The 23,800-nt window shown below is 37.1% G+C and overlaps 1 protein-coding gene across 1 annotated transcript; it reads left to right on the forward strand.

The window, feature by feature from the left end:
* Nucleotides 1–1,025: 1,025 nt before the first annotated feature.
* Nucleotides 1,026–8,578, forward strand: LOC131171371 (long chain acyl-CoA synthetase 9, chloroplastic-like). Its single transcript, XM_058131324.1, has 12 exons — nt 1,026–1,244; nt 1,314–1,809; nt 1,882–1,962; nt 3,516–3,782; nt 4,530–4,661; nt 4,817–4,990; nt 5,152–5,381; nt 6,059–6,176; nt 7,241–7,372; nt 7,471–7,605; nt 7,676–7,882; nt 8,197–8,578. The coding sequence occupies exons 2-12, from the start codon at nt 1,360–1,362 to the stop codon at nt 8,362–8,364; spliced, it is 2,094 nt and encodes a 697-aa protein (XP_057987307.1). The 5' UTR covers nt 1,026–1,244; nt 1,314–1,359; the 3' UTR covers nt 8,365–8,578.
* Nucleotides 8,579–23,800: the final 15,222 nt, after the last annotated feature.

Consider the following 23,800-nt stretch of genomic DNA (forward strand, 5'->3'; position numbering starts at 1 on the left):
CAAATAAATAAATTTATCATCAATAATATATATTAATGACAATAAACTGTCGCTAATAACTTTTGAATTCTTTTAGTAATGATCACTGATAAATCTTAGTGCCCACATATTCATCTTTAAATCTATAAATAAATAAATAAAAATTTTCTTAACAGAATTACAAAATTATTATTAAAAATTAACTATTTAATTAACATAATTATAAAATTATTAGTAAAACATTAACTATTTAATTAAATAAAAAATTTACATTTATATAAATATATATGAGATTTTAATCCTATTTATTAACAACTATTTAAGTCATTATATATATGAAAACAAATAACGTGAAGCAACGCACCTTAGAAGAAAAAAATAGTAAAATTAAAGTTTTGATTGTAAAAAGATAATATAATTATAATAATTTTTGATAATAGATATATAATTATTAAAATTAAAAGTTTTAGATAAAATTAAAAATAAAAGTTTGATTTTTTTAGTTATTTAGTTATTTATTGAGTTATTTATCTTTTCTTAAAAAATATTTTTTAATAAAAAAAAATAAAGTCACCCACTTCAAAGTATCCAACATTAACTTGATAAAACTATTTGTTCAATATAATCATGCAAAAATTAATATAAATATTAATATTTTAATATAAAATTAATATTTTTTAAAGTTTTTTTTTAAAGGAATATTCTTTAAAGTTTTTGATAGTTAAAAATGTAAATTTATAGGATAATCCCTTTTGGGCTTTATTTCGACTTTTTCAAAGCCTTCATTAAAGTATGCTTTTTTCTTTAAAAAGAACAAAAGTTATGTTATGGTTGACTGCAAATCAATTCCTGACAACAAAAATTTGACGGATACGATTAGAACAGCAACTCTTCTCTTGCCATCTGGACCACAAACACCACATCATCACTCTCCGTCACCCGATTTGGACGGCTGAGATCTAACCAAACTCACTCTGAACTGCCCTTTGCCATGTGTATGGTCCACAAGCAGCCAATTGTTTTGCTGGTAAAATCAGGACGAAACCCGCTGAAAAAGAATACTTACGAGTTCGAGTTTGAAAGTCTGCAACTCCAACTCTTGCATTCTGGATCTCTCCGCCCATCACTCCAACTTCACTGTTTAAAACGCTTCCGTTTCGATCCTCGAGAGAATCTCTCTTTGCGTTTCGATCCTACTCAATGCGTTTTCTCTAATTCTCAATTTTCTTCTCATCTTCAGGATTCTTGGCTAGGGAAAAAAAAGGGTAAATTTTTGTTGTTGTTTGGTGATTTCATGTTCTCAGATTGAATTAACTAGATTTTTGCTGTTTCAGGATTTCCAATTGCTTGATTTTTTCACGATCATCTAATCGTTGAAACATGAGTGCTTATTTAGTTGGCGTTCTCGTCCCTCTCGCCGTCACTCTTTTCTTTAGGAATTCTAAGAAAAATGAGAAGAAACGTGGCGTGCCGGTCGATGTTGGTGGTGAACCTGGGATTGCTATACGGAACGCTCGGTTTCCGACGCCCTTAGAAACTGCCTGGGAGGGCGTCTTTACCCTTGCTGAGCTTTTTGAGTACGCCTGCAAGAGGCACGGGGATAAATACTTGCTAGGAACGCGGAGATTGATTGCAAGAGAGAACGAAGTGGCCCCTGATGGGAGGACTTTTGAGAAGCTTCATTTGGGCGAGTACGAGTGGCTTACTTATGCCAAGGTGTTTGAAAAAGTTTGTAACTTTGCTTCTGGGTTGGCTCATATTGGGCATAGAAGGGAAGAACGTGTTGCCATATTTGCTGATACCAGAGCAGAATGGTTTATTGCGCTGCAGGTGCTTATTTATAAACATTCTCTGCACATTTTTCTATTTACTTAACATGGTTAATGGGTTTTCTTGTGTCAGGGTTGCTTTAGGCGCAATGTCACTGTGGTTACCATTTATGCATCTTTAGGAGAGGACGCTTTGTGCCACTCATTAAACGAGGTTCCTCTCTCTCTCTAGATGCTTTATAATGGTTATAAGTAGAATGATGCCAGGTGGAATGGCCTTCTAATGCCTTGTTTTACTGCTTGTATCTAGATTATTAATATGTATTCAATACTTGAGAGTACAAATGTAAATATACTGGCCTTATGCTATTAAGTGTTAATGCATTCAATCTGTACTTTAAATTGTTAGAGAGTAGTGCAACTGTGAGTCCCATCATGTGAAATTTATAATTTGGGAGGGTGGTATAGTTCAAACACACAACTTACTGCTCTGAGTCTCTGACGATTCTGTCGTACACCAACAGCAATTTGGAAAGTAAATTAATGGGCAGAAGTTTAGATAATAAATGTATACATAAATAATATTCTACAAAATGATTTTGCAAAGAGATGAGATGTGTAATAATTTTTTTTTTGTCAATGTTTATCAAATAACTTGATTTTGTTACATATATTAGTGAAGCATGAATAATTATTTCTTAAATTAAAAAATATCATCTGTAAACTATAGCCATTATGTTTACATAAATTTCAAGGCGTTTTGTTGGTGTTTATCTTCTAAGTAAATTTCCTAGTCAATTGAAGCTTTACTGCATTAGTTCTTTGTGGTTAGTTATTTTTCTGAAGCAACAATTTTGTTTCTTTTTCATGATATGCTTTAGTTATTGGTGAAGAATGAATTTTCAATTTTTACATTGGGAAGTCTCATGTTTAAGTTATGGCTATCAATGCTTATATGCTTAGATATAAGTCTATTACTTTTGACATTTAGAAATTCCTTCTTTAGTAGTGGCTTCCTAGATCAGGGGTAAATGCTAATCTATGTATCTAGTCCATCTGTCCATGGTCTGTAGGTTTTTAATTATTGATTGTTTAGCAAAATTAGTTTGGTGATATATAAAATTGCTGGTTAGTGTTGGGAATCTAAGTCTCACATTGGAAGTAAACAAAAATGATATAGGCGGTTGGTTTGCTATTAAATATTGAATTGACTAGTTATTTTGAAGTATAAAACAACTCGATTATTTATATAAATCCATATTAAAATTGAATTAATATGTAATTTGGCCAGTATTCTCTATGATATCAGAGACTAGATTTGGTTGTGGGTTTCAGCCGCCCATAATACTATATAATTGGGTTCGTATTGGATTAATACTGCCTAATTATTAAGTGACGACCATGTGGTTGCACTTGAAGGGGAAGCATTAGGAATCTAAGCCCCACATTTGGAGTAAACAAAAATGAAAGGGTAAATATATGTAGTTGGGTTGCAATATTAAATTGATTAGTCATTTTGATGTGTAAAGTAACTTAATTATTTATGTAAACCATATTTGACCAGCATTGCCTCCAAATTTAATAGTTACTAATACTTCATTTTGTAAGTTTGATGATTTCCATTAGCTGATGTATTCTGCTGTTTGGGACATATTGAATGCAAAACTCAACAAATGACTGCAATTACCATGATTACACTTACACATATATTTTCCTTCCTAATGTGGTGTATTGTTCAACATTAATGGTATATTTTTTACTTTTCAGACAGAGGTTACAACTGTCATATGTGGGAACAAAGAATTGAAGAAACTTGTGGACATAAGTGGACAACTTGACACAGTGAAACGATTGATTTGTATGGATGATGAAATTCCATCGAGTGCATCAGTGGAGCAGAGTGGGCAATGGACAATCACTTCACTTTCTAATGTGGAGAAACTTGGTCAAGAAAATCCTGCTAAAGCTGACTTACCTCAATCAGCTGATATTGCTGTAATAATGTACACAAGCGGAAGTACTGGGTTGCCCAAGGTTTGGAGCATCTATAATATGTTATAGATATACTTTATTATAAGCTTGTGCATGTTCACCTGATTAAGTCTTGATGGCTTCTCATTGTTTTGTTGTTGAATGGGGAGCAACTTGGACCATTGCGTGATTTTTGAATGTACAGTTTGCATGATGTTTCTTTAGGTGGCCACATCCAGGTATTGTTGGCCTAGGCTCTACAAACTTATCATTAGATGACACCATCTTGTTTTCCCATTCCCTTCTCCTTCTGTTGGCTGTTAACTTTCTCAGAAATCTAATTGGTTGCGAAAATATGGTCCTATCTCTTATTCAAATATGTCTATTTGCTAACTCATACTAGGATGAGTTCAGGGAAAGAACTGTTATGTTTTGCATGATCCTTTTTAATCATCTTCACAAATTGGCACCTAGATTTATGTTCATTCTGGAAGGACATACCCGAATTAAGGGCTGTTGCCAGTTGCACAAAGTGTTTCAAATTTCATGAGCTGCTAAAGCTCAAGTGCAGTGTTCCTTATGCAGTGCTCTTGGCATTAGGATCATAGTTGTAGATGTTGTTTAAAATTTATGGTATGAGGATAAATATCTTTTATTTTTTTCTTAAAGATCAAGCCGTACTGCAAAATAATTTTATTTTTTTCGCTTGAATATGTCTACTGCTAAATATTTGAAATTTTCCCTAGTTAGTCAAGCTGTATCAGAGTTGACATAATATTTATTTGCTTCCATTGTGACAACCTTGCACAGGGTGTAATGATGACACATGCAAATGTCCTAGCTGTAGTTTCTTCAGTTAGGACAATTGTTCCTGGCCTTGAGAGCAATGATGTTTATCTGGCATACCTGCCATTGGCTCATATCCTTGAGTTAGCTGCTGAGGTATGGAGCGATTATTTAGTAATTTAATAACAATAACTGCTTCATTTGTACTTCTTTCCCCTTGCACATTATAGTGCATTAATTCTTACAAGCATGAATGTATATATATAATTCCCTTCTGCATGTTTTGACAAATTTTACTGCTAATGATGCAGAATATAGTAGCAGGTGTTGGAAGTGCTATAGGATATGGATCCCCTTTGACACTTACTGATACATCAAACAAGATCAAAAGGGGAACAAAGGGAGATGCCTCTGTCTTGAGGCCAACTGTGATGGCAGCTGTCCCAGCAATTCTTGATCGTGTTCGAGATGGTGTGCGCAAGAAGGTTAGGGAATTTTGCCCTGCTTTCTCTCTCTATCATGTGCGCATGCACACACACACACACACACACACACACACACGTGCATGTGTTCACGGGCAAGAAACCTGTTTTTTGAGTGACACCTTTTATATATGACTGGTTACCAAATTTTTTTAACACCTCAGGTGGATGCAACGGGTGGCCTCAGTAAGAAACTATTTGACTTGGCATATGCCCGCCGGTTATCTGCATTGAATGGTAGTTGGTTTGGAGCTTGGGGCCTAGAAATGCTACTTTGGAACTTCCTTGTGTTTAGAAAGGTTCGAGCAGTTTTGGGAGGTCGTATTCGTTTTTTGCTTTCTGGAGGTGCTCCTCTTTCTGGTGATACTCAAAGATTTATCAACATTTGCCTTGGGTTAGTATTGCCTTAACAAATTTTAGCTGATGTTGATCTTGAGCATCTTACTTCATTATTTCAAATTATTTTAAGAGTTAAAAGAAGGGTTGGCTTCTTATAAAGAAGGGCATTTATATTGACATTAAACCTCGACTTTCAAGATGTTTATTTAAAACTAAAACATAAAACTATAATTTATGCATATGAGGCACCTTTTTTAACTAATTTCTTTTGATATGTTAGTTTTCAATAGGGAAGTTCCGACTCTTGTACACTAGAAGCATAGAAGAATGAGCCAAAAGAATTGAGAATTAAAGAGATTACTCTTAACATTGGAGTATATAGTGTGATGAAACTTGAGTTCTCTTAGATGCTTTATGTTGGTGAGGGAGGAGTGTTTCTGCTCCATTCAAAGAAAAGAAAATATAACTTGGGTTCTCATTGAGACAAACCAAACTACATGAGGTTTTTGGAGAAAATGATCCACAATATTTTCAATTTAATAACATCATTGAGATTCTAAATTTATGCTCCAAGTAAACAAGGAAAAGTCATGAATGCATGAGCAGATGAAATTGTCCCCATTGGTGTGTGAATGCAGTAAATATGAAGAAACCTATGTTTATCATCCTATTTTCTTTTGGTTTAGTGTTTTTATTTTTTCCTGCCTCTGAGTAGTGGTGAATATCATACAGGGCTCCAATAGGCCAAGGCTATGGTCTTACTGAAACTTGTGCTGGTGCAACCTTTTCTGAGTTTGATGATACATCTGTTGGTCGAGTTGGTAATCCAGTCCCTTCCTCATTTATTAAGGTGAGAAACAATTAAATTCAGTTAACTCTGCAATTGACTTGACAATTATGCCAGTTCAGACTGTCCTCAAAATGTTTTTTTGTGAATCACGATAGGTATTCAAGGGGAATTATTCCCATAGTAGGCATTTCACCTTTTAGTTTATCTTTTTAATTTGAAAAAACAATGTGTGAGGAGTTACAGTTGCTATCTGCATAGTTTTATGGATTCTTATGACCTTTTTTTTCCCCATTTCTTTCTTTGTTCTAATCGTTCTCTGAGTTCAAACTCTTCATTCTTGCCCATGTGATGCCATGGTATGAGACATAGAGGATGAGATGAGGCTACTTATTTACTTGGAATTTTTACAAGCATGTTTAATACTTTATATGCATAGCCTAGAGGCATTAGTAGATTTAGTTGATTGGTAGATGCATAATTAGAAAACTCTGAAAGTATTAGACACTGATATTTGAAGTAGGATTTTTCTGGTGATTGAAGAAGTTTCAGAAAGTTCTGAACTTTACTATTAGCATAATTTTCAAATCTGATCTTGTTATTCTGAAATTTGAATTTCGACCTTATTGCATATTTGTTGCTTAAAGCATTATTGTCAGTTAATGGCTGCGTGTCTACATGTTCATGTATGTTAACTTGATGAAGAAAGGGCCATCTTCCATGGTAGGGATCTTGGGATTTAACTTTATTTATTTATTTATTTTGTTGAAAATTGGGTATAACTTTGATTGTAAGCTTTTATGAATCCTCCTTATGATTTAATTTTGTGCATTCTAGATGGTAATTCTGATTCTTACATTGCTAATTCTCACTTCTATTAGGCAAAAATGAATCATTTTGAAATATCAACCCGTTCTCTCTCTCCTTTATGACTACTTTATTCTCCCTATTCTCTCAGCCATGTAGCACTGCTTGACTGTATCTTACAGATTATTAATGCTCTTGATATGAAGTCTTGTCATGTGACACTTTCTGTGTGAGATTTTGCCCATAATGAATTATACTTTTGTTTTTGATAATCTCATATCATGATTATTGCAATCAGCTGATATTTTTTTCTTCGGCAGTTAATAGATTGGCCTGAAGGTGGATATTTAACTAGTGATTCACCAATGCCACGTGGAGAAATAGTTATTGGCGGTCCTAATGTAACAGTTGGCTATTTCAAGAATGAAGAGAAAACGAAGGAAGTGTACAAGGTAAAATTTCAAAGTTTCATAGTAGTCTATATTTTGTGCAGCCACATGCTGAGGAAAATGGCGTCATGTTAAATACGCCAATTTTTTGTTGTGAAAAGGTTGATGAGAGAGGAATGAGGTGGTTCTACACAGGTGACATTGGGCAGTTTCATGCTGATGGTTGCCTTGAGATAGTTGACCGTAAAAAGGACATAGTCAAACTTCAACATGGTGAATATGTGTCTTTAGGAAAGGTATGAATATTTGAAGTTATAGTGAAACTTTTTCATTGCAATTTCTTTGGGACTGATGTTTTCTCTACAGGTTGAGGCTGTTCTTACCGTGAGCCCATATGTTGAAAACATGATGCTGCATGCTGACCCATTTCACAGTTACTGTGTGGCCCTCGTGGTGGCGTCACAACCTGCCCTGGAAGAGTGGGCTTCAAAACAGGGAATTGCCTTTTCTGATTTTGCAGACCTGTGTGAGAAAAAAGAAACAATGAAGGAAGTGCAAGCATCATTCCTCAAGGTATGCTTTTCCAATCATAGTTTGAGTTCAGTTGCCGTCAGATATGATTAGGGTGTCTGCATTGCTTGGTGAAATTATTTCCTTAGCACTTAATAGCACGAATTCCTAAACTAAAATTTTGGAAAGCCAACATGTATGTCTGAGTGTATTTTAATGAAATTCATCAAATTCATCAAACCAGGCACTTTCTGGAACGGCTAAACTTTACTCCTCAACTTGGGAACGAGGACCAAAGTATAATAAAGAAGATATGCTTGATATAATTGGATTAGCTTTTCCGTTCTGCTAAGAAATTCAATTTTTCTCAATTATAGGAAGCAAAGAAGTCACGTTTGGAGAAGTTTGAGATCCCAGCAAAAATTAAATTGCTTTCTAATCCTTGGACTCCTGAGTCTGGCCTTGTCACTGCAGCTCTCAAGATCAAGAGGGAAGCTATTAGGAAGGCCTTCTCCGAAGAACTCTCCAAGTTATATGAATCATGAGTTACGAGAACATGTATTTTTTATTATGATTGTGCAGAATTTCAAGGACAAGTTACCCATCATTGTTCCTCCTTTTTTTTTTTTCCTTTTTTTTTTACACTCCCATTTCGAATGTGCACAAAATTTTTGTTGTGTTAATCGTAGAACATATTTGTTTTTGCCCAGTTTCGAGTCTTATAGTAATGAAAGACACAAAATAAATATTGCTGATAAAGTTTCAGAAGATAGCAGCTATTCAGGTTATTTTAAGTTTTAACCGACAATTTTTTTTTGATATTTTAATAAATTATATAAATTAAATATTAACTATTATACAATAGTAATAATTAATTAAAATTAAATCTTTAACTTTAAAAATCTTATTGCTAAATCTCCCATAAAATTAATGACAATTTATTTAATTTATATTTTAAAAAATAAAATATTAAAATAATTATTACATAACTCATAGAAATATTAATTTCAAGATATGATAATTTCGTCTTCTTTGATAATTGTATATTATAGACTCAATTTTTCATGCAGTAATAATATAAATAAATCTCCATTTCTTTTAAAACATATAAAATTTTCAACTATAACAATAGATATTGCCACTAATATTTTCATTCCATAAAATGTAAAATAAAATGATAATAAAATATAATTTTATAAATCTCTTTAAATATAATTTATGTTATATTTTGTTTACCTCATCTTCAATTAAAATTACTTTTTTCTATTATTATTAATATAAGGTTCTACACAATCTTTTTCAAGTGAATCTATTAGAATAATGTAATTTTTTTTTAAATATTGACAGACATATAAATTTAGTAAAAACGAAGAGATTATAAAATTAAAAAGTCAAAACATATAATAATAATAATAATAATAATAATAATAATAATAATAATAATAATAATAATAATATTATTATTATTATTATTATTATATAAAAATTTTAAATATTAATTATTTTAATATTAATAAACTAATATTTCAAGTTCTTAAAATGAATCATTATATAAGATGGTAATATACGCAATATATAGATTATATTTAACCCTAACTACTCTCAATTTCTAAGCGATGAAAAATAATGTTATTCTCACTTTACATTTTAAATATTTTGTGCTAAATGAAGTTTTTTTTTTTTTAATAAAAAATAAGATGGAAAATATATTATATAGACCAATAAAATATTATAATTATTAAATACTAATACAATAATATCAAAATATCAGTTTTATATATAGAGAAAAAAGCAAAACATGATATGAAACTCTATAATATAACATAAATAAACATGTTTGATTTCTTTTAATTTTATAAGGTAAGAAATTATCATTATTTGATTGAAGAAGTAAACAAATTAATATATTGAAAAAAAAATAAGGACAAACTGGAAGGGAGAAGTTGCCAATAAAAATATAAAAACAAACAAAAGATTCAATTTGTTACATAGAACACAATTGAAATTACGCCAACATACATGATGAAGAAAAAAAAATCTAAATTAATACGTAATTATTATAATAGGTAAAAATAAATTATGGATAGAACTTGATTTTTAATGCTATAACTGCTTAAAGAAAGTAATGAAAATTAATCATAAAAATTAATAAAAGAGCTATTTTTGTAGACATATTATTTGAGTACAAATTAAGATAGAATTATAATTAATAGTTTAATTAAAATAGAATTGACAAAAATTAAAATAGAATTATAATAAATATGATTATTAAAATATAATATAAGAAATATGTAATATAAATAGAAAATACTAAGGAAGGAAGGAAACATAAAGATACAATATAATGATAAGGAAACATTAAGAAGAAAAATAGTAATAAATTTTATAATTTTGAGTATTTTTATAAATATAAAAAATTGAACATGTGCTTTTTGGCCGTAGGATTTGGATTATATAATTGTGAAATTGAAATATAAAGAAAAACAAAAATCCTCTGATTACATAAAACACCATTAGATGTAACACTCCAAAATTTTAAATTTTATTATTTTATGATAATTATTGGTTTTTTAATTTTATTTAAATTTTAGGAATTTTTTTGAGATTATTCGGATTTTAAAAATCGGGTTCGATTTTCTAAAAATATAAACTTTGATGATTTTTAAAAATTTATTTAAAGACCAAGTGGCAAAACTAAAAATATATTTGGAGTCTACGTATTTTTCTGAGTTTTTTGAAATTTTTTCGGAATTTTTGGACCTCGTTTTCGGTCCCAAGGCAGAGTAAAAATTCAAAATTTTGTATTTCGAATCGAACCGGCCGAATCGAACCGGACCGGATCGGACCGGTCGAATCGGACCGGCTCCCTTCCCTTTTTCTTCCTCCCGCGCGCGTCTCCTCCCCCTTCTCTCTTTCTCCCGTTTTCTCTCTCCTCCCGCCCCAGCCCGCCGGCCAGCCACCTCCCCTGCCTCCCCAGCTCGCCGGCGCCGACCCCCAGCTGTCCCAGCCCGCCGGCCGCCGCCCCAAACGGCCGGAAAACGCGCGCGAACGTCCCTCCCTCGTGCGCGCGACGTTTCGACTTCCCGGCCAAAATCCGGCCGATCCGGCCACCAATCGGACCGGGTCTTGTGTCTAAAATCATCTACTCGTCGAGAGCTTTCCATAGACACCAAGAACGCCGAAATCCATCGAGCGGTTTGTCCAATTTTTGTCCGGGAAGTTTTAGCCCATTTTGAATTTCAGGCTAGATTTCTCGCAAACCGTGAATCCCACGAGAAAACTGAGAGTACCAGAGCGCTCCACTCGTCGAGAGCTTCGCGGCGACATAAATTTCGAATTTTTTCGACACCGTTTTTCGGTGGGTCCCACGGAACTTCGCAGTGTTTTTCCGAGCATTAAATGAGCTTAGAAAATTCTGAAAAATTTATGTACTAACCCCCGTGTTGTGGGCTTCATGTAGGTATCCTCAATTCGCGGAAATTCGACAGTTGACCTGGTTTGCAAATTTCGGGCCAGACAGACCCATTACCGGAAAAGTCTCCGAATTGGACCGAGGTTTTGGCTACCCCCCCATTGTCAGACGTCCCGAGCGCGTTCCCGAAGTCGGAATCGGCAAAGGTAAACCCGAACCTTACTTTTTCATAATTTTCTAGTGCTTAAATAGGATTAAAAATTCATAAAATATTCGTGGTAGCTCAGAAAATTACGATTCTTTTTGCAATAGCCTAGCAATATTGCTAAGGACCGCGGGGCAAAGTTTTAGAATTTTTAGATCTTATTTGGGCAGTTTTTGCAAAAATGATCAATTATGAGGACTAAATTGAAATTTTACATATTGTGATAGATGATTAATTTGATGGGCCCAAGAGGGGCTGTGTAATGTGATTGAGTTGTGGATATATGGATTGTGAATATAGAAGTGCGTTTTGAGCCCTTTTGCAGGTTGGGTAGGTCCTAGGTATAGGGGAGACTCTGTCGAATTTTCGACACGACTTAGGATGTACTTGGTCTTTTCTTGATTTGTATTGAGTCATTTGTATTAAATAATTGTAATGTAATTGTCGTGAGCCGACCTTCTTCCTCCACCCGCCACAAAGGACCGTTGTCAAGTCTGTGAGTAAAATATTAATTTTAATTGTAATTTCACTATTATTATATGTTCAAGCATGCCCATGCATCATTTATATGCATATATCTATGTAGATAAACTTTAGGCACGATTTATGTTGCATTCATAACTGTGAAAGTGCCATGTATGTTGTTGTGGTAATTTGGAGCAGCGTGCGTGTGTTGGCGTGCGTGTGATGTGGTGTAGACTATGGATAGGACGGGTAGACACGGCTTGAGATCTTCCTTGGGACCCGGTCCTTTGGGGTAGACACGGCTTGAGTTCTTCGCTGGGACCCTGATTTGGTTATTAAGTGGAAGTCCGAGCTGAGTTCTTCACGCACGATTGGAATAAAGAGAGTCAGATAGGGATCACCCCATATATATATGATTGATATTGCTGGGTGCGTGAGTGCTCCAAATTACCTTTTTGATGTTATGATGTGAATTTATTGCTGATGCTGCATTTCACTCTACAGGGTGCACTAGTTCTAGATAGTTATAGAGATTATGGTTAAAATTGATATTTTACTCTCTGAGTCGAACGCTCACTCCTGTTCAATATTTTTCAGTGCCACGGGAGGATATTTTTGAGGCTAACTCGCTTTCTCCTCGCAGGTCGATTATTAATGTTTGTATAAACTTGTTAAATCTTAGAATTTCTGCATGTGTTAGAAATATTTATTTGATTTGGGTCTGTAAACTAAATTATTATTGTGGACCTATAAACTTAATATTCTATGCATGTTTGATGGATTGGATGAGGGAGCTGAGCTCCCATTTATTTTATCTTTGATGAGTATGTGAAGGGTGAGTGAGCTCCCCAATTGAGTATTCTTGTGTTTCTGGTCGGGTGAGTCATAAACTCCCTGTTGGTAGGTCCATTTTATGGCCGGACTCTGTTCGGTTGATTTCTTGAAATTGGGCCCAAATGGGCCTTAGAGTTGGGTTAAGTGAATAGTTAGGCTTACTACGGGCCTCGGGGGCTTTAGGCTGGCCCAGGTCCTAGTGCCGGTTCGGCCCATGGGTTGGGTCGTGATAAATGTGGTATCAGAGCTTAGGCTCCAGATTCATAGGGAAAAATTGTCTAAGTATTGGGAAGAGTCTACTAGGAGTCACATGCGGAAAAATAGGGTCCATATTCGTATCTTTGCTTCTAGTTTCGGCTTTATATATTGTGTGTAAACATGAGTCTATAGATCTATGTAATGTGCGGTTTGAATTTTGTGGGCTAATGCTGCTGAATTTCAGGAAAATGCGTAGGAGCAGGAGAGCTGCCACTACACTGAACAGATGTGCTCGACGAGGTGTCAAGACAGATGAGGCGCCCTTTGCCAGGAGGCGGGGTAGGAGGCCTAGAGCTGCTCAAGTAGAAGAGCAGCTGCCAACAGTTCAGGATCAGTCTTTCATGGCATAGGGTCCCATGGACCCCATGGCAACCACTCTAGCTGGTTTGCAGAGGACCATTGATATGATGGCGCAGTATATGGTCCACCCTCCACAGCAGCAGCAGTCCACTGTACCAAGAGGGGAACCTTACAAACAGATCATCAATTTTAAGAAGTTAGTGCCTGGTACTTATGATGTGTCAGACGATGCATATCGGTTTTTGGATTCCCGCATGAGCAGAAAGCAGTGCGATTGATCGATAGAAGACTAATAGAGTGTATGCAAGATGTCATGGGGCCTATGCCTAGACAATGGATGAATGACTACATATTACCTCGGATGGAGGGTTTGTCGTGGACTCGGCTTTGTGGAACTGTTCATCAACCGATTTGTACGTAAAGCTTCAGGATCAAAGCGGTGGGCCTTTGAGGCCTTAAGACGAGAATGGCGTGTCCAGTAGATGAGTATGCTCTGCACTTCGAACTGAGCAGGTATGCCCCCACAGTAGTATCTACAGAGACTATGAAGGTGAAAAGATTCCTAAAGGGGCTTGACAGGAGGTATGCAAACTTGGCCATGATGTCTGATCAGTCATTTGATGTGGTAGTTGATCGAGCCAGACAGATAGAGATTAGCTCTGCTGCGGATGACAGTGGTAGAGCAAAGAAAAACAGAGCGAGGGTTCTTGGTGTTCCCCACATGGGTACTACGGATAGTGGTGGCCAAACTACTTACAGAGGAAGAAGCAGGAATAAGAGGAGTGGTTTTAGACACAAATCCCGAGGGTTCAGACCAGGATACGGATCCAGCAGTGGTCACAGTTCGGGGTACAGCAGTTCTGGGTCTGGTTCAGGATCCTCCTTGGCACCTTGTGCACAGTGTGGAAGAGGACATTCAGGACCTTGTTTGATGGGTTCAGGAGTATGCTTCAGGTGTGGCCAACCAGGTCACTTTGCTAGGGAATGCCCCGTGTTCAGCGAGCCACAGATGGGGTCACAGGGTTCTGTTGCGAATGTTCCTCGTCAGTTGTATCCGGGTGCTTCGGATGGCGGTAGTCGATTCGATGGCCAACAGGGCCGAGGACAAGGGGGACGTGGATTTGGGGGCAGATCAGGAGGGAGAAGTCAGTATCAAGGTTCTGCCACTCAGGGTAGGGGTCAAGCTCGGGTTTTCACCCTGACCCACCAGGATGCTCAAGCTTCAAATGCAGTTGTGGCAGGTATTCTTCTGGTCTGTTCCTATGAGGCTCGTGTTTTGATAGATCCGGGTGCTACGCACTCATTTGTCTCCCCTGTGTTTGCCATGAGATTGGGTAGAAACCCTACAACTCTAGAATGCCCTTTGTCGGTAGTTACCCCACTTAGCGACAACATAGATGTAGATATGGTTTTTCCGGGTAGCACAGTGGTAGTGGATGGGAAGGTCCTCCCAGCAGACTTGGTTCCTCTACTAGTAATGGATTTTGATGTAATTTTGGGGATGGATTGGTTGGCAACTCATTATGCCACCTTAGACTGCAAGAACAAAAAGGTGTATTTCCACATACCTGGTGTGGAAGAGTTTAGCTTTGATGGTGACAGGAGCGTGGCTCCATATAATTTGGTGTCAGCGATTAGCGCTAGAAAAATGTTGAGGCATGGATGCCAAGGGTATTTGGCATTGGTGAGAGATACATCTGTAGAAGGTGTCAGCATGGAAAATGTTCCTGTTGTCAGGGAATTTATGGATGTCTTCCCTGAAGAGCTTCCAGGGTTGCCACCAGAAAGGGAAATAGAGTTCTGCATTGATGTTATTCCAGGTACAAATCCCATATCAATGCCACCTTACAGGATGGCCCCAGCAGAATTGAAAGAGTTAAAGGAGCAACTACAGGAGCTGTTGGACAAAGGTTTCATACGTCCGAGCACTTCACCCTGGGGCACTCCTGTGCTATTTGTAAGAAAGAAAGATGGGTCATTGAGGTTGTGTATTGACTACAGACAGCTGAACAAAGTGACTGTGAAGAACAAGTATCCACTTCCTAGGATCGATGATCCGCTTGATCACCTCAAGGGGCTAGATTCTTTTCCAAGATAGACCTGCGATCAGGCTACCATCAGTTGAGAATCAGGGATGAGGACGTGTCCAAAACGGCATTCAGGACAAGATATGGTCATTATGAGTTCTTGGTGATGTCTTTTGGACTCACTAATGCACCAGCAGCCTTCATGGACTTGATGAACCGGGTGTTCAAGCCACTTTTGGACCGTTTTGTCATCGTATTCATAGATGACATTTTGGTATACTCTCGGACCGAGGAAGAACACGTGTGGCACTTGAGAATGGTATTGCAGACTTTGAGGGAGCACCAGCTATATGCCAAATTTTTGAAATGTGAATTTTGGCTAGAAAGTATCTCATTCTTGGGACACGTGGTTTCTAGTGACGGCATTCAAGTGGATCCCAAGAAAATTGAAGTCAGAATCGATTGGCTTAGGCCTACAAATCCACTGAGGTGCGAAGTTTTCTGGGTTTAGCTGGCTACTATAGGCGTTTTGTGCAAGATTTTTCCAGGATAGCGGCTCCCCTAACTAAGTTAACTCGGAAGAATGTTCCATTCATTTGGACAGATGACTGTGAGAAGAGCTTCCAGAAGCTTAAGGAGTGTCTAACCACCGCCCCTGTGTTGACACTACCTATGAGTGGTGAAGGATACACCGTGTACTGTGACGCCTCCAGAGTTGGCCTAGGGTGTGTTTTGATGCAGAATGGAAAAGTAGTAGCTTATGCTTCAAGACAGCTGAAGAGGCATGAGCAAAACTACCCCACCCATGATTTGGAAATGGCGGCTGTAGTCTTTGCACTAAAAATCTGGAGACACTACCTATATGGTGAAGTGTGCGAGATATACACCGACCACAAGAGTTTGAAGTACATCTTCCAACAGAGGGATTTAAACTTGAGACAGAGGAGATGGATGGAGCTTCTGAAAGACTATGATTGCACCATCCAGTACCACCCTGGGAAAGCCAATGTAGTAGCAGATGCTTTGAGCAGAAAATCTTCTGGCAGTTGGCGCACATTTCAGCAGAGAAGAGACCGTTGATTCAGGAAGTACATGAGTTGATGGATCAAGGTTTAATCCTAGATCTTTCAGATGAGGGGGTATTGTTGGCTCATTTTTCAGTGAGGCCAGACTTGAGAGACAGAGTTAGAGTTTCCCAGCACAGAGACCAATAATTGATGAAGATCATAGAAAGAGTACAGCAAGGTGAAGGTGGTGAGTTTGGGTTTGCCAATGATGGCGCCCTTATGCAAGGTTCTAGGATATGTGTGCCCGATGTGGACAATCTCAGAAATGAAATCATGCAAGAGGCACACTATACCCTGTACAGTGTCCACCCAGGTTCCACCAAGATGTACCATGATGTGAAAGATAGTTATTGGTGGAATGGCATGAAGAGAGACATAGCAGACTTTGTGTCCAAGTGCTTGACTTGTCAGAAGGTGAAGTTTGAACACCAGAGACCGTCAGGGAAGCTGCAAGAGCTCCCTATCCCATAATGGAAGTGGGAAATGATCACTATGGATTTTGTGACTGGGTTGCCTCGTACCACGCGAGGATATGATTCGATATGGGTAATTGTGGACCGTCTAACCAAATCAGCTCACTTTTTGCCTGTGAAGACTACATATTCTGTGGCACAGTACGCCCGACTCTACATTCGAGAAATAGTCAGATTGCATGGAGTTCCGACTTCCATAATATCTGACAGAGGGCCCCAGTTCACTTCTCGGTTTTGGAGAAAGTTGCAGGAGGCACTTGGCACACAGTTAAACTTTAGTACGGCTTTCCACCTCGCATGCACGGATAGTCCGAAAGGACAATCCAAACACTGGAAGACATGCTTCGCATGAGTGTTTTGGATTTTGGAGGTCAATAGGATGATCAGCTAGCTTTGGTGGAGTTTGCCTACAACAACAGTTACCATTCCAGCATAGGGATGGCACCCTATGAGGCACTGTATGGAAGAAAGTGTAGGTCTCCTCTGTGTTGGACAGAAATGGGGGAAGCGAAGGTGCATGATGTAGACCTAGTGCAGTACACATCAGAGATGGTTCCCTTAATTAGGGAACGATTGAAAACAGCTTTCAGTAGGCAGAAGAGTTATGCAGACCCCAGACGGAGGGATGTAGAGTTTGCAGTAGGCGACTATGTATTTTTGAAGGTTTCTCCAATGAAGGGAGTCATGAGATTTGGAAAGAAGGGCAAGTTGGCATCTCGGTATATTAGACCTTTTGAGGTTACGGATAGAGTTGGAGCAGTTGCCTACCGGTTGGAGCTACCACCCAACCTTTCTCACGTTCATCCCTTATTTCACATCTCCATGCTCAGGAAATACATTCCAGATCCTTCTCATGTACTACAGCCGGATGTAATAGAGCTAAAAGAGAACTTGACGTTTGAGGAGCAATCTGCAGCCATAGTGGACTACCAAGTGAGACAGCTGAGATCAAAACAGATCCCTATGGTTAAGGTTTTGTGGAGGAGTCAGTCAGTGGAAGAGTGCACCTGGGAGTCAGAACGGGACATGCGTAGCAAGTACTCTTATCTGTTCAATGTGTAATCATGTGCTTTATTCTGCCTTGTGTAAAATTTGAGGACGAATTTTCTGTAAGGGGGACGAATGTAACACCCCAAAATTTCAAATTTTATTATTTTATGATAATTATTGGTATTTTAATTTTATTTAAATTTTAGGAATTTTTTTGAGATTATTCGGATTTTAAAAATCGGGTTCGATTTTCCGAAAATATAAACTTTGATGATTTTTAAAAATTTATTTAAAGACCACGTGGCAAAACTAAAAATATATTTGGAGTCTACGTATTTTTTTGAGTTTTCTGGAATTTTTGGACTTCGTTTTCGGTCCCGAGGCAGAGTAAAAATTCAAAATTTTGTATTTCGAATCGAACCGGCTGAATCGAACCGGATCGGATCGGACCGGTCGAATCGGACCGGCTCCCTTCCCTTTTTCTTCCTCCCGCGCGCGTCTCCTCCCCCTTCTCTCTTTCTTCTGTTTTCTCTCTCCCGCCCACACCTGGCCACCACTTCCCTGCTCCCATTTCAAGACTGACTCACTGCCCCATTGCCACGGCCGCCCCAAACGGCCAGAAAACGCGCGCGAACGTCCCTCCCTCGTACAAGTGACGTTTCGACTTCCCGGCCAAAATTCGGCCGATCCGGCCACCAATCGGACCTGGTCTTGTGTCTAAAATCATCTACTCGTCGAGAGCTTTCCATAGACACCAAGAACTCCGAAATCCATCGAGCGGTTTATCCAATTTTTGCTCGGGAAGTTTTAGCCCATTTTGACTTTCGGGCTAGATTTCTCGCAAACCGTGAATCCCACGAGAAAACCGAGAGTACCAGAGCGCTCCACTCGTCGAGAGCTTCGCGGCGACATAAATTTTGAATTTTTTCGACACCGTTTTTCGGTGGGTCCCACGAAATTTCACAGTGTTTTCCGAGCATTAAATGAGCTTAGAAAATTCTGAAAAATTTATGTACTAACCCCCGTGTTGTGGGCTTCGCGAGTATCCTCAATTCGGAATTCGATTGACTGTGTCCGCAATTTTCAGCCGCATGCACGTTCTGGAAAAGTCTCCAAATTGGATCGAGGTTTTGGCTACCCCTCCATTGTCAGACGTCCCAAGCGCGTTCCCGAAGTCGAAATTGGCAAAGGTAAACCCAAACCTTGCTTTTTCGTAATTTTCTAGTGCTTAAATAGGATTAAAAATTCATAAAATATTCGTGGTAGCTCAGAAAATTACGATTCTTTTTACAATAGCCTAGCAATATTGCTAAGGACTGCGGGGCAAAGTTTTAGAATTTTTAGAGCTTATTTGGGCAGTTTTTGCAAAAATGATCAATTATGAGGACTAAATTGAAATTTTACATGTTGCGATGGATGATTGATTTGATGGGCCCAGGAGGGGCTGTGTGATGTGATTGAGTTGTGGATATATGGATTGTGTATATAGAAGTGCGTTTTGAGCCCTTTTGCAGGTTGGGTAGGTCCTAGGTATAGGGGAGACTTTGCCGGATTTTCGGCACGACTTAGGACGTACTTGGTCTTTTCTTAATTTGTATTGAGTCATTTATATTAAATAATTGTAATGTAATTATCAGGTGAGCCGGGACAGCCTTCTTCCTCCGCCCAGCCGCCACAGTGACCGTTGTCAAGTCTGTGAGTAAAATATTAATTTTAATTGTAATTTCACTATTATTATATGTTCAAGCATGCCCATGCATCACTTATATGCATATATCTATGTAGATAAACTTTAGGCACGATTTATGTTGCATTCATAACTGTGAAAGTGCCATGTATGTTGTTGTGGTAATTTGGAGCAGTGTGCGTGCGTTGGCGTGCGTGTGATGTGGTGTGGACTATGGATAGGACGGGTAAACACGGCTTGAGATCTTCACTGGGACCCGGTCCTTCGGGGTAGACACTACTTGAGTTCTTCGGGACCTCGATTTGGTTATTAAGTGGAAGTCCGATTGAGTTCTTCACGCATTGGAATAAAGAGAGTCAGATAGGATCGGCTCCCATATATATATGATTGATATTGCTGGGTGCGTGAGTGCTCCAAATTACCTTTTTGATGTTATGATGTGAATTTATTGCGATCTTTGCATTTCACTCTACAGGTGCACTAGTTCTAGATAGTTATAGAGATTATGGTTAAAATTGATATTTTACTCCTCGAGTCGAACGCTCACTCTGCTTCAATATTTTTCCGTGCCACGGAGGATATTTTTGAGGCTAACCTGCTTTCTCCCTCGCAGGTCGATTATTAATGTTTGTATAAACTTGTTAAATCTTAGAATTTCCGCATGTGTTAGAAATGTTTATTTGATTTGGGTCTGTAAACTAAATTATTATTGTGGACTTGTAAACTTAATATTCTATGCATGTTTGATGGATTGGATGAGGGAGCTGAGCTCCCATTTATTTTTATGCTGATGAGTATGTGAAGGGTGAGCTGAGCTCCCCAATTGAGTATTTACTGTGTTTACAGGTCGGGTGAGTCATAAACTGTCACACCTTACCCCTTCGTAAGGCATAATATGATCCCGTAGAATACTTAATGAACTACCGAACTTCACCTACCGATAACTCTTTAAGTATCCTACAAGGGATTTTAAAACAATTTTCTTACATTTTGGAAGTGGTGAGCATTTTAGTGAGAATTAAAAACCATTTATTCAAAGCTTAAGGACTAGTAAAAAAATTTTGTCCATTTAATTTTTGCCGCAAATTTTATAAAAATTTTGACAGAGTTTCCTCTGTATTTTGAGAAACCAGTTCTTCAAAGACCTGTAAAAAGCACTTCCAAAAGTTTTTCACAACTCCCAATCTCCAATAAAACTCAAATCAACCCAATTCAAATCACTTCAAAGCAATTTCCACAATTTAATCAAATTTGGTCATCACAAAATTTTTAATACTTCATTAGCAGGGCATAAAGCAGAAAATTCATATTTACAAATATTAAATTTTCAAAAGCAAACCCAAAATAATATTATTATTACAATTTATTTACAACTGCTCAACTTTCATTGATACATACAACATTCATATATTTACATCAAAATTATCTACAAGGGTATAAAATAATACCCGTACAAAAGCTTGATGTGATCTTCAACTCGATGTGACTCACTCACTGCTTTTTCTTTACTCTTATCTCATGATAAAGAAAATAAGCCATCGCTGAGTATAAAAATACTCAGTGGTGCACAATAAAAATTTTAAATGTAATAATTAAATCATTCATTGCCAAACACAATTCAAATGTTTCTCAAACACATTTCAACAATTATCAAAGTTCCTAATAACACCATTTTGTCAAATAATCTATTAAACACAGTTTAGTCAAACAATTTCATAACACAGTGTTGCCAAAGTCATACACAACTTAAGTCATGACACAAAATTTTCGATCAATGCCGTGTTGTACACCACGACAAAGCAATCTCAACCCCATTAATCAAAGTCAATGAGGGAGGTGGCTAGCTAGCTAATGAGTACTCATCCGATCTACAACCTCAACTGGCAAGCCAGAGAGGGAGGAAAATAAACGATCTCAACCCCATAAATGGAGGAGGAATAATAAGTAACTGTCATGCTAAGTGTGAATAAAAAATTCGTTTCAAACATTTCATTCAAATATTGCATACAAAAATCAAATCAATTTCCAAAGTTACAATTTGATCACAAGGTGGCAACACAAAAGTTCATAAATTCATAAGGCGTAATAAATCAATTTTTCAAGGATAAAATGCTTAAATAGGGTTTATTGTGCACAAACCTCAAGCGAGTCGTCCCTTAGCCTCGACTCGTTTCCTCGGGTTTCTTCCCGATATTCTTTTCAACTGAAACACAAAATTTTACAATGTTTCAGTACTAGAACTTAACATAAATCCCAAAATAAATTTTAACTTCGCATTTACCTATTTCTAACGTGTTAAATTCGACGTTCTCGAAATTTTGTGTTTTGGGTTACTATTTACTGCACTATTTAAGTCAAATAGTTGACCTTCTAAGGCTTAATAGGTATGGGAACTCCAACTTCACCCACATACCACATTTTGGTCATTAAACTTGTTGGTTTTGGTCACTTTTTCAAAGCATAGGTCATTTTGGCAAAATTGTCAATTTTCGATTTTAGTGCTTCGAAGTTGCACTGTTCCATTGGTCGATCTACTGTTGGAATTTGACAAAACTTCCTTCATAGAAAATGTTTCTTATTGTCTTAAGTGTATTTTCATTTTTGGATCACCTCAATCGGAGTTTTGTAGCTCAAGTTATAGCCAAAATACGATTCTGTTCACGCAATCGCTCATACTGCAACTATGGTTCTGGCAGGTTTTTGATCCAACTTTGTTCAGTAATTTGATCAAGTTAAGTTCATAATTTGGTCTAACTTTCTTCATATGAAATGTTCTACTATGTCTTAGGTTTCCGTCGGTTCAAGAATCGCCTAAATCCGAGTTTCCTAGAGAGAGTTATAGCCATCCAAACATTACTGCTCAATTGAAAATCTGCAGAGTTGCAGGTTTGGTAACTTAACTTTGCTCAATAATTTGAATGGGTTAATGGCATAATTTGGGGTGGTGTTCTTCATGAAAGTTTTAGATCTATGTCTCATCTAATTTCTGGTAAAATTTCAGGTCAATTTGACCTGTCTAGCTCGAATTATGACCAAATGAACAGTTACTGTTCATTTGGTCAGTTTGGTGCAGTGGCAGCCTGCTCTCATTTCACTTTGGTCAATTGTTTCACCAAGTTTTGGTCAGTTTTTGGCCATGGTTCCTTAATGAAAATTGTGCTATTTTATGTCTATTTTTATCCCCAATTGGTGGCATATCAATTAGACTTGTAAAATTTGAGTTTTGGTCCTTCAAAGTGGGTTTGGTCATGCTGCCAGCAGCATGACCATTTACCTCCGAATTTAACTTAGTTTCCTATCATTCCCACACAAGTTATTTGGTCATAATTGACCATTATTTCACTTCACAATAGGTCCAACATGACATTTATGCATTTCTCCAAATTTTGGTTCATAAACCCTAACATTCAAACCCTAATTCACTCAAATTGTGCAATTAATCACACTTAATGGTTTTAATGCTAATCATTCAACTAAGGAAGGTTTCTAAACTCATTCAAACCCATTAAATTCATGCAATTCATACTCCCTTCAACCAGGCCAAATTTCAGCAATGGTCATTCTCACATGTTTATTTCATTTAATCAAGTTCTAAGCTCACTTTCAACCATCACATATGCATTTAAATGGATAAATAAAGAGTTTAGCATACTAACCTTTGTGTAGCAATTTTCTTCCTCCTTTCCTTCAAATTTTCCTTCTTTCTTTCTTGCTCAATCATCTTCTCAAGTTGCCTAGATAAGCTTTAACTATGGTGGTTAATTTTTCTATAGTGAAATCTTATGATTTTCAAGCTCAAAATTGAGCTTTAATGGAGTTTGTAGAGAGGGAGAGGGTGAGGGAGAGAGAGTGACGTTTTGGAAGAAGAAGATTTGTGTTTTATTTTTTTTTTCTTTTCTTTTCTTTAATCTTATCCCCTTTTTGAAGACCAAAAATCCCCAAATTAATAAAATAAATCAATTAAGCCTTTATGACATCATACATGATGCCATCACTTTGACTTTTCCATCTTCTTTCTTTTTTTTTCTTCTTTTTTTTTTCTATTTATTTTTTTATATTAGTTCTTTAATTTAATTTTCGATTCTAAAATTTTCTTTTCTCCAATTTTATTTGACAGTTAGGTCAGGAGTCAGCTCTCGGGGTCAATTGACCAAATTGCCCCTCGCCGGTTCATCCCGGTTTGCAAATAATTCCATATTTCTTTCGATTCCCTGACCTAATTATTTGACTGACTTAACAGTTCTTTTTCGTGATTTTCTCTTT

This window comes from Hevea brasiliensis, chromosome 12, assembly GCF_030052815.1.
Source record: "Hevea brasiliensis isolate MT/VB/25A 57/8 chromosome 12, ASM3005281v1, whole genome shotgun sequence".
Taxonomy (NCBI): Eukaryota; Viridiplantae; Streptophyta; class Magnoliopsida; order Malpighiales; family Euphorbiaceae; genus Hevea; species Hevea brasiliensis.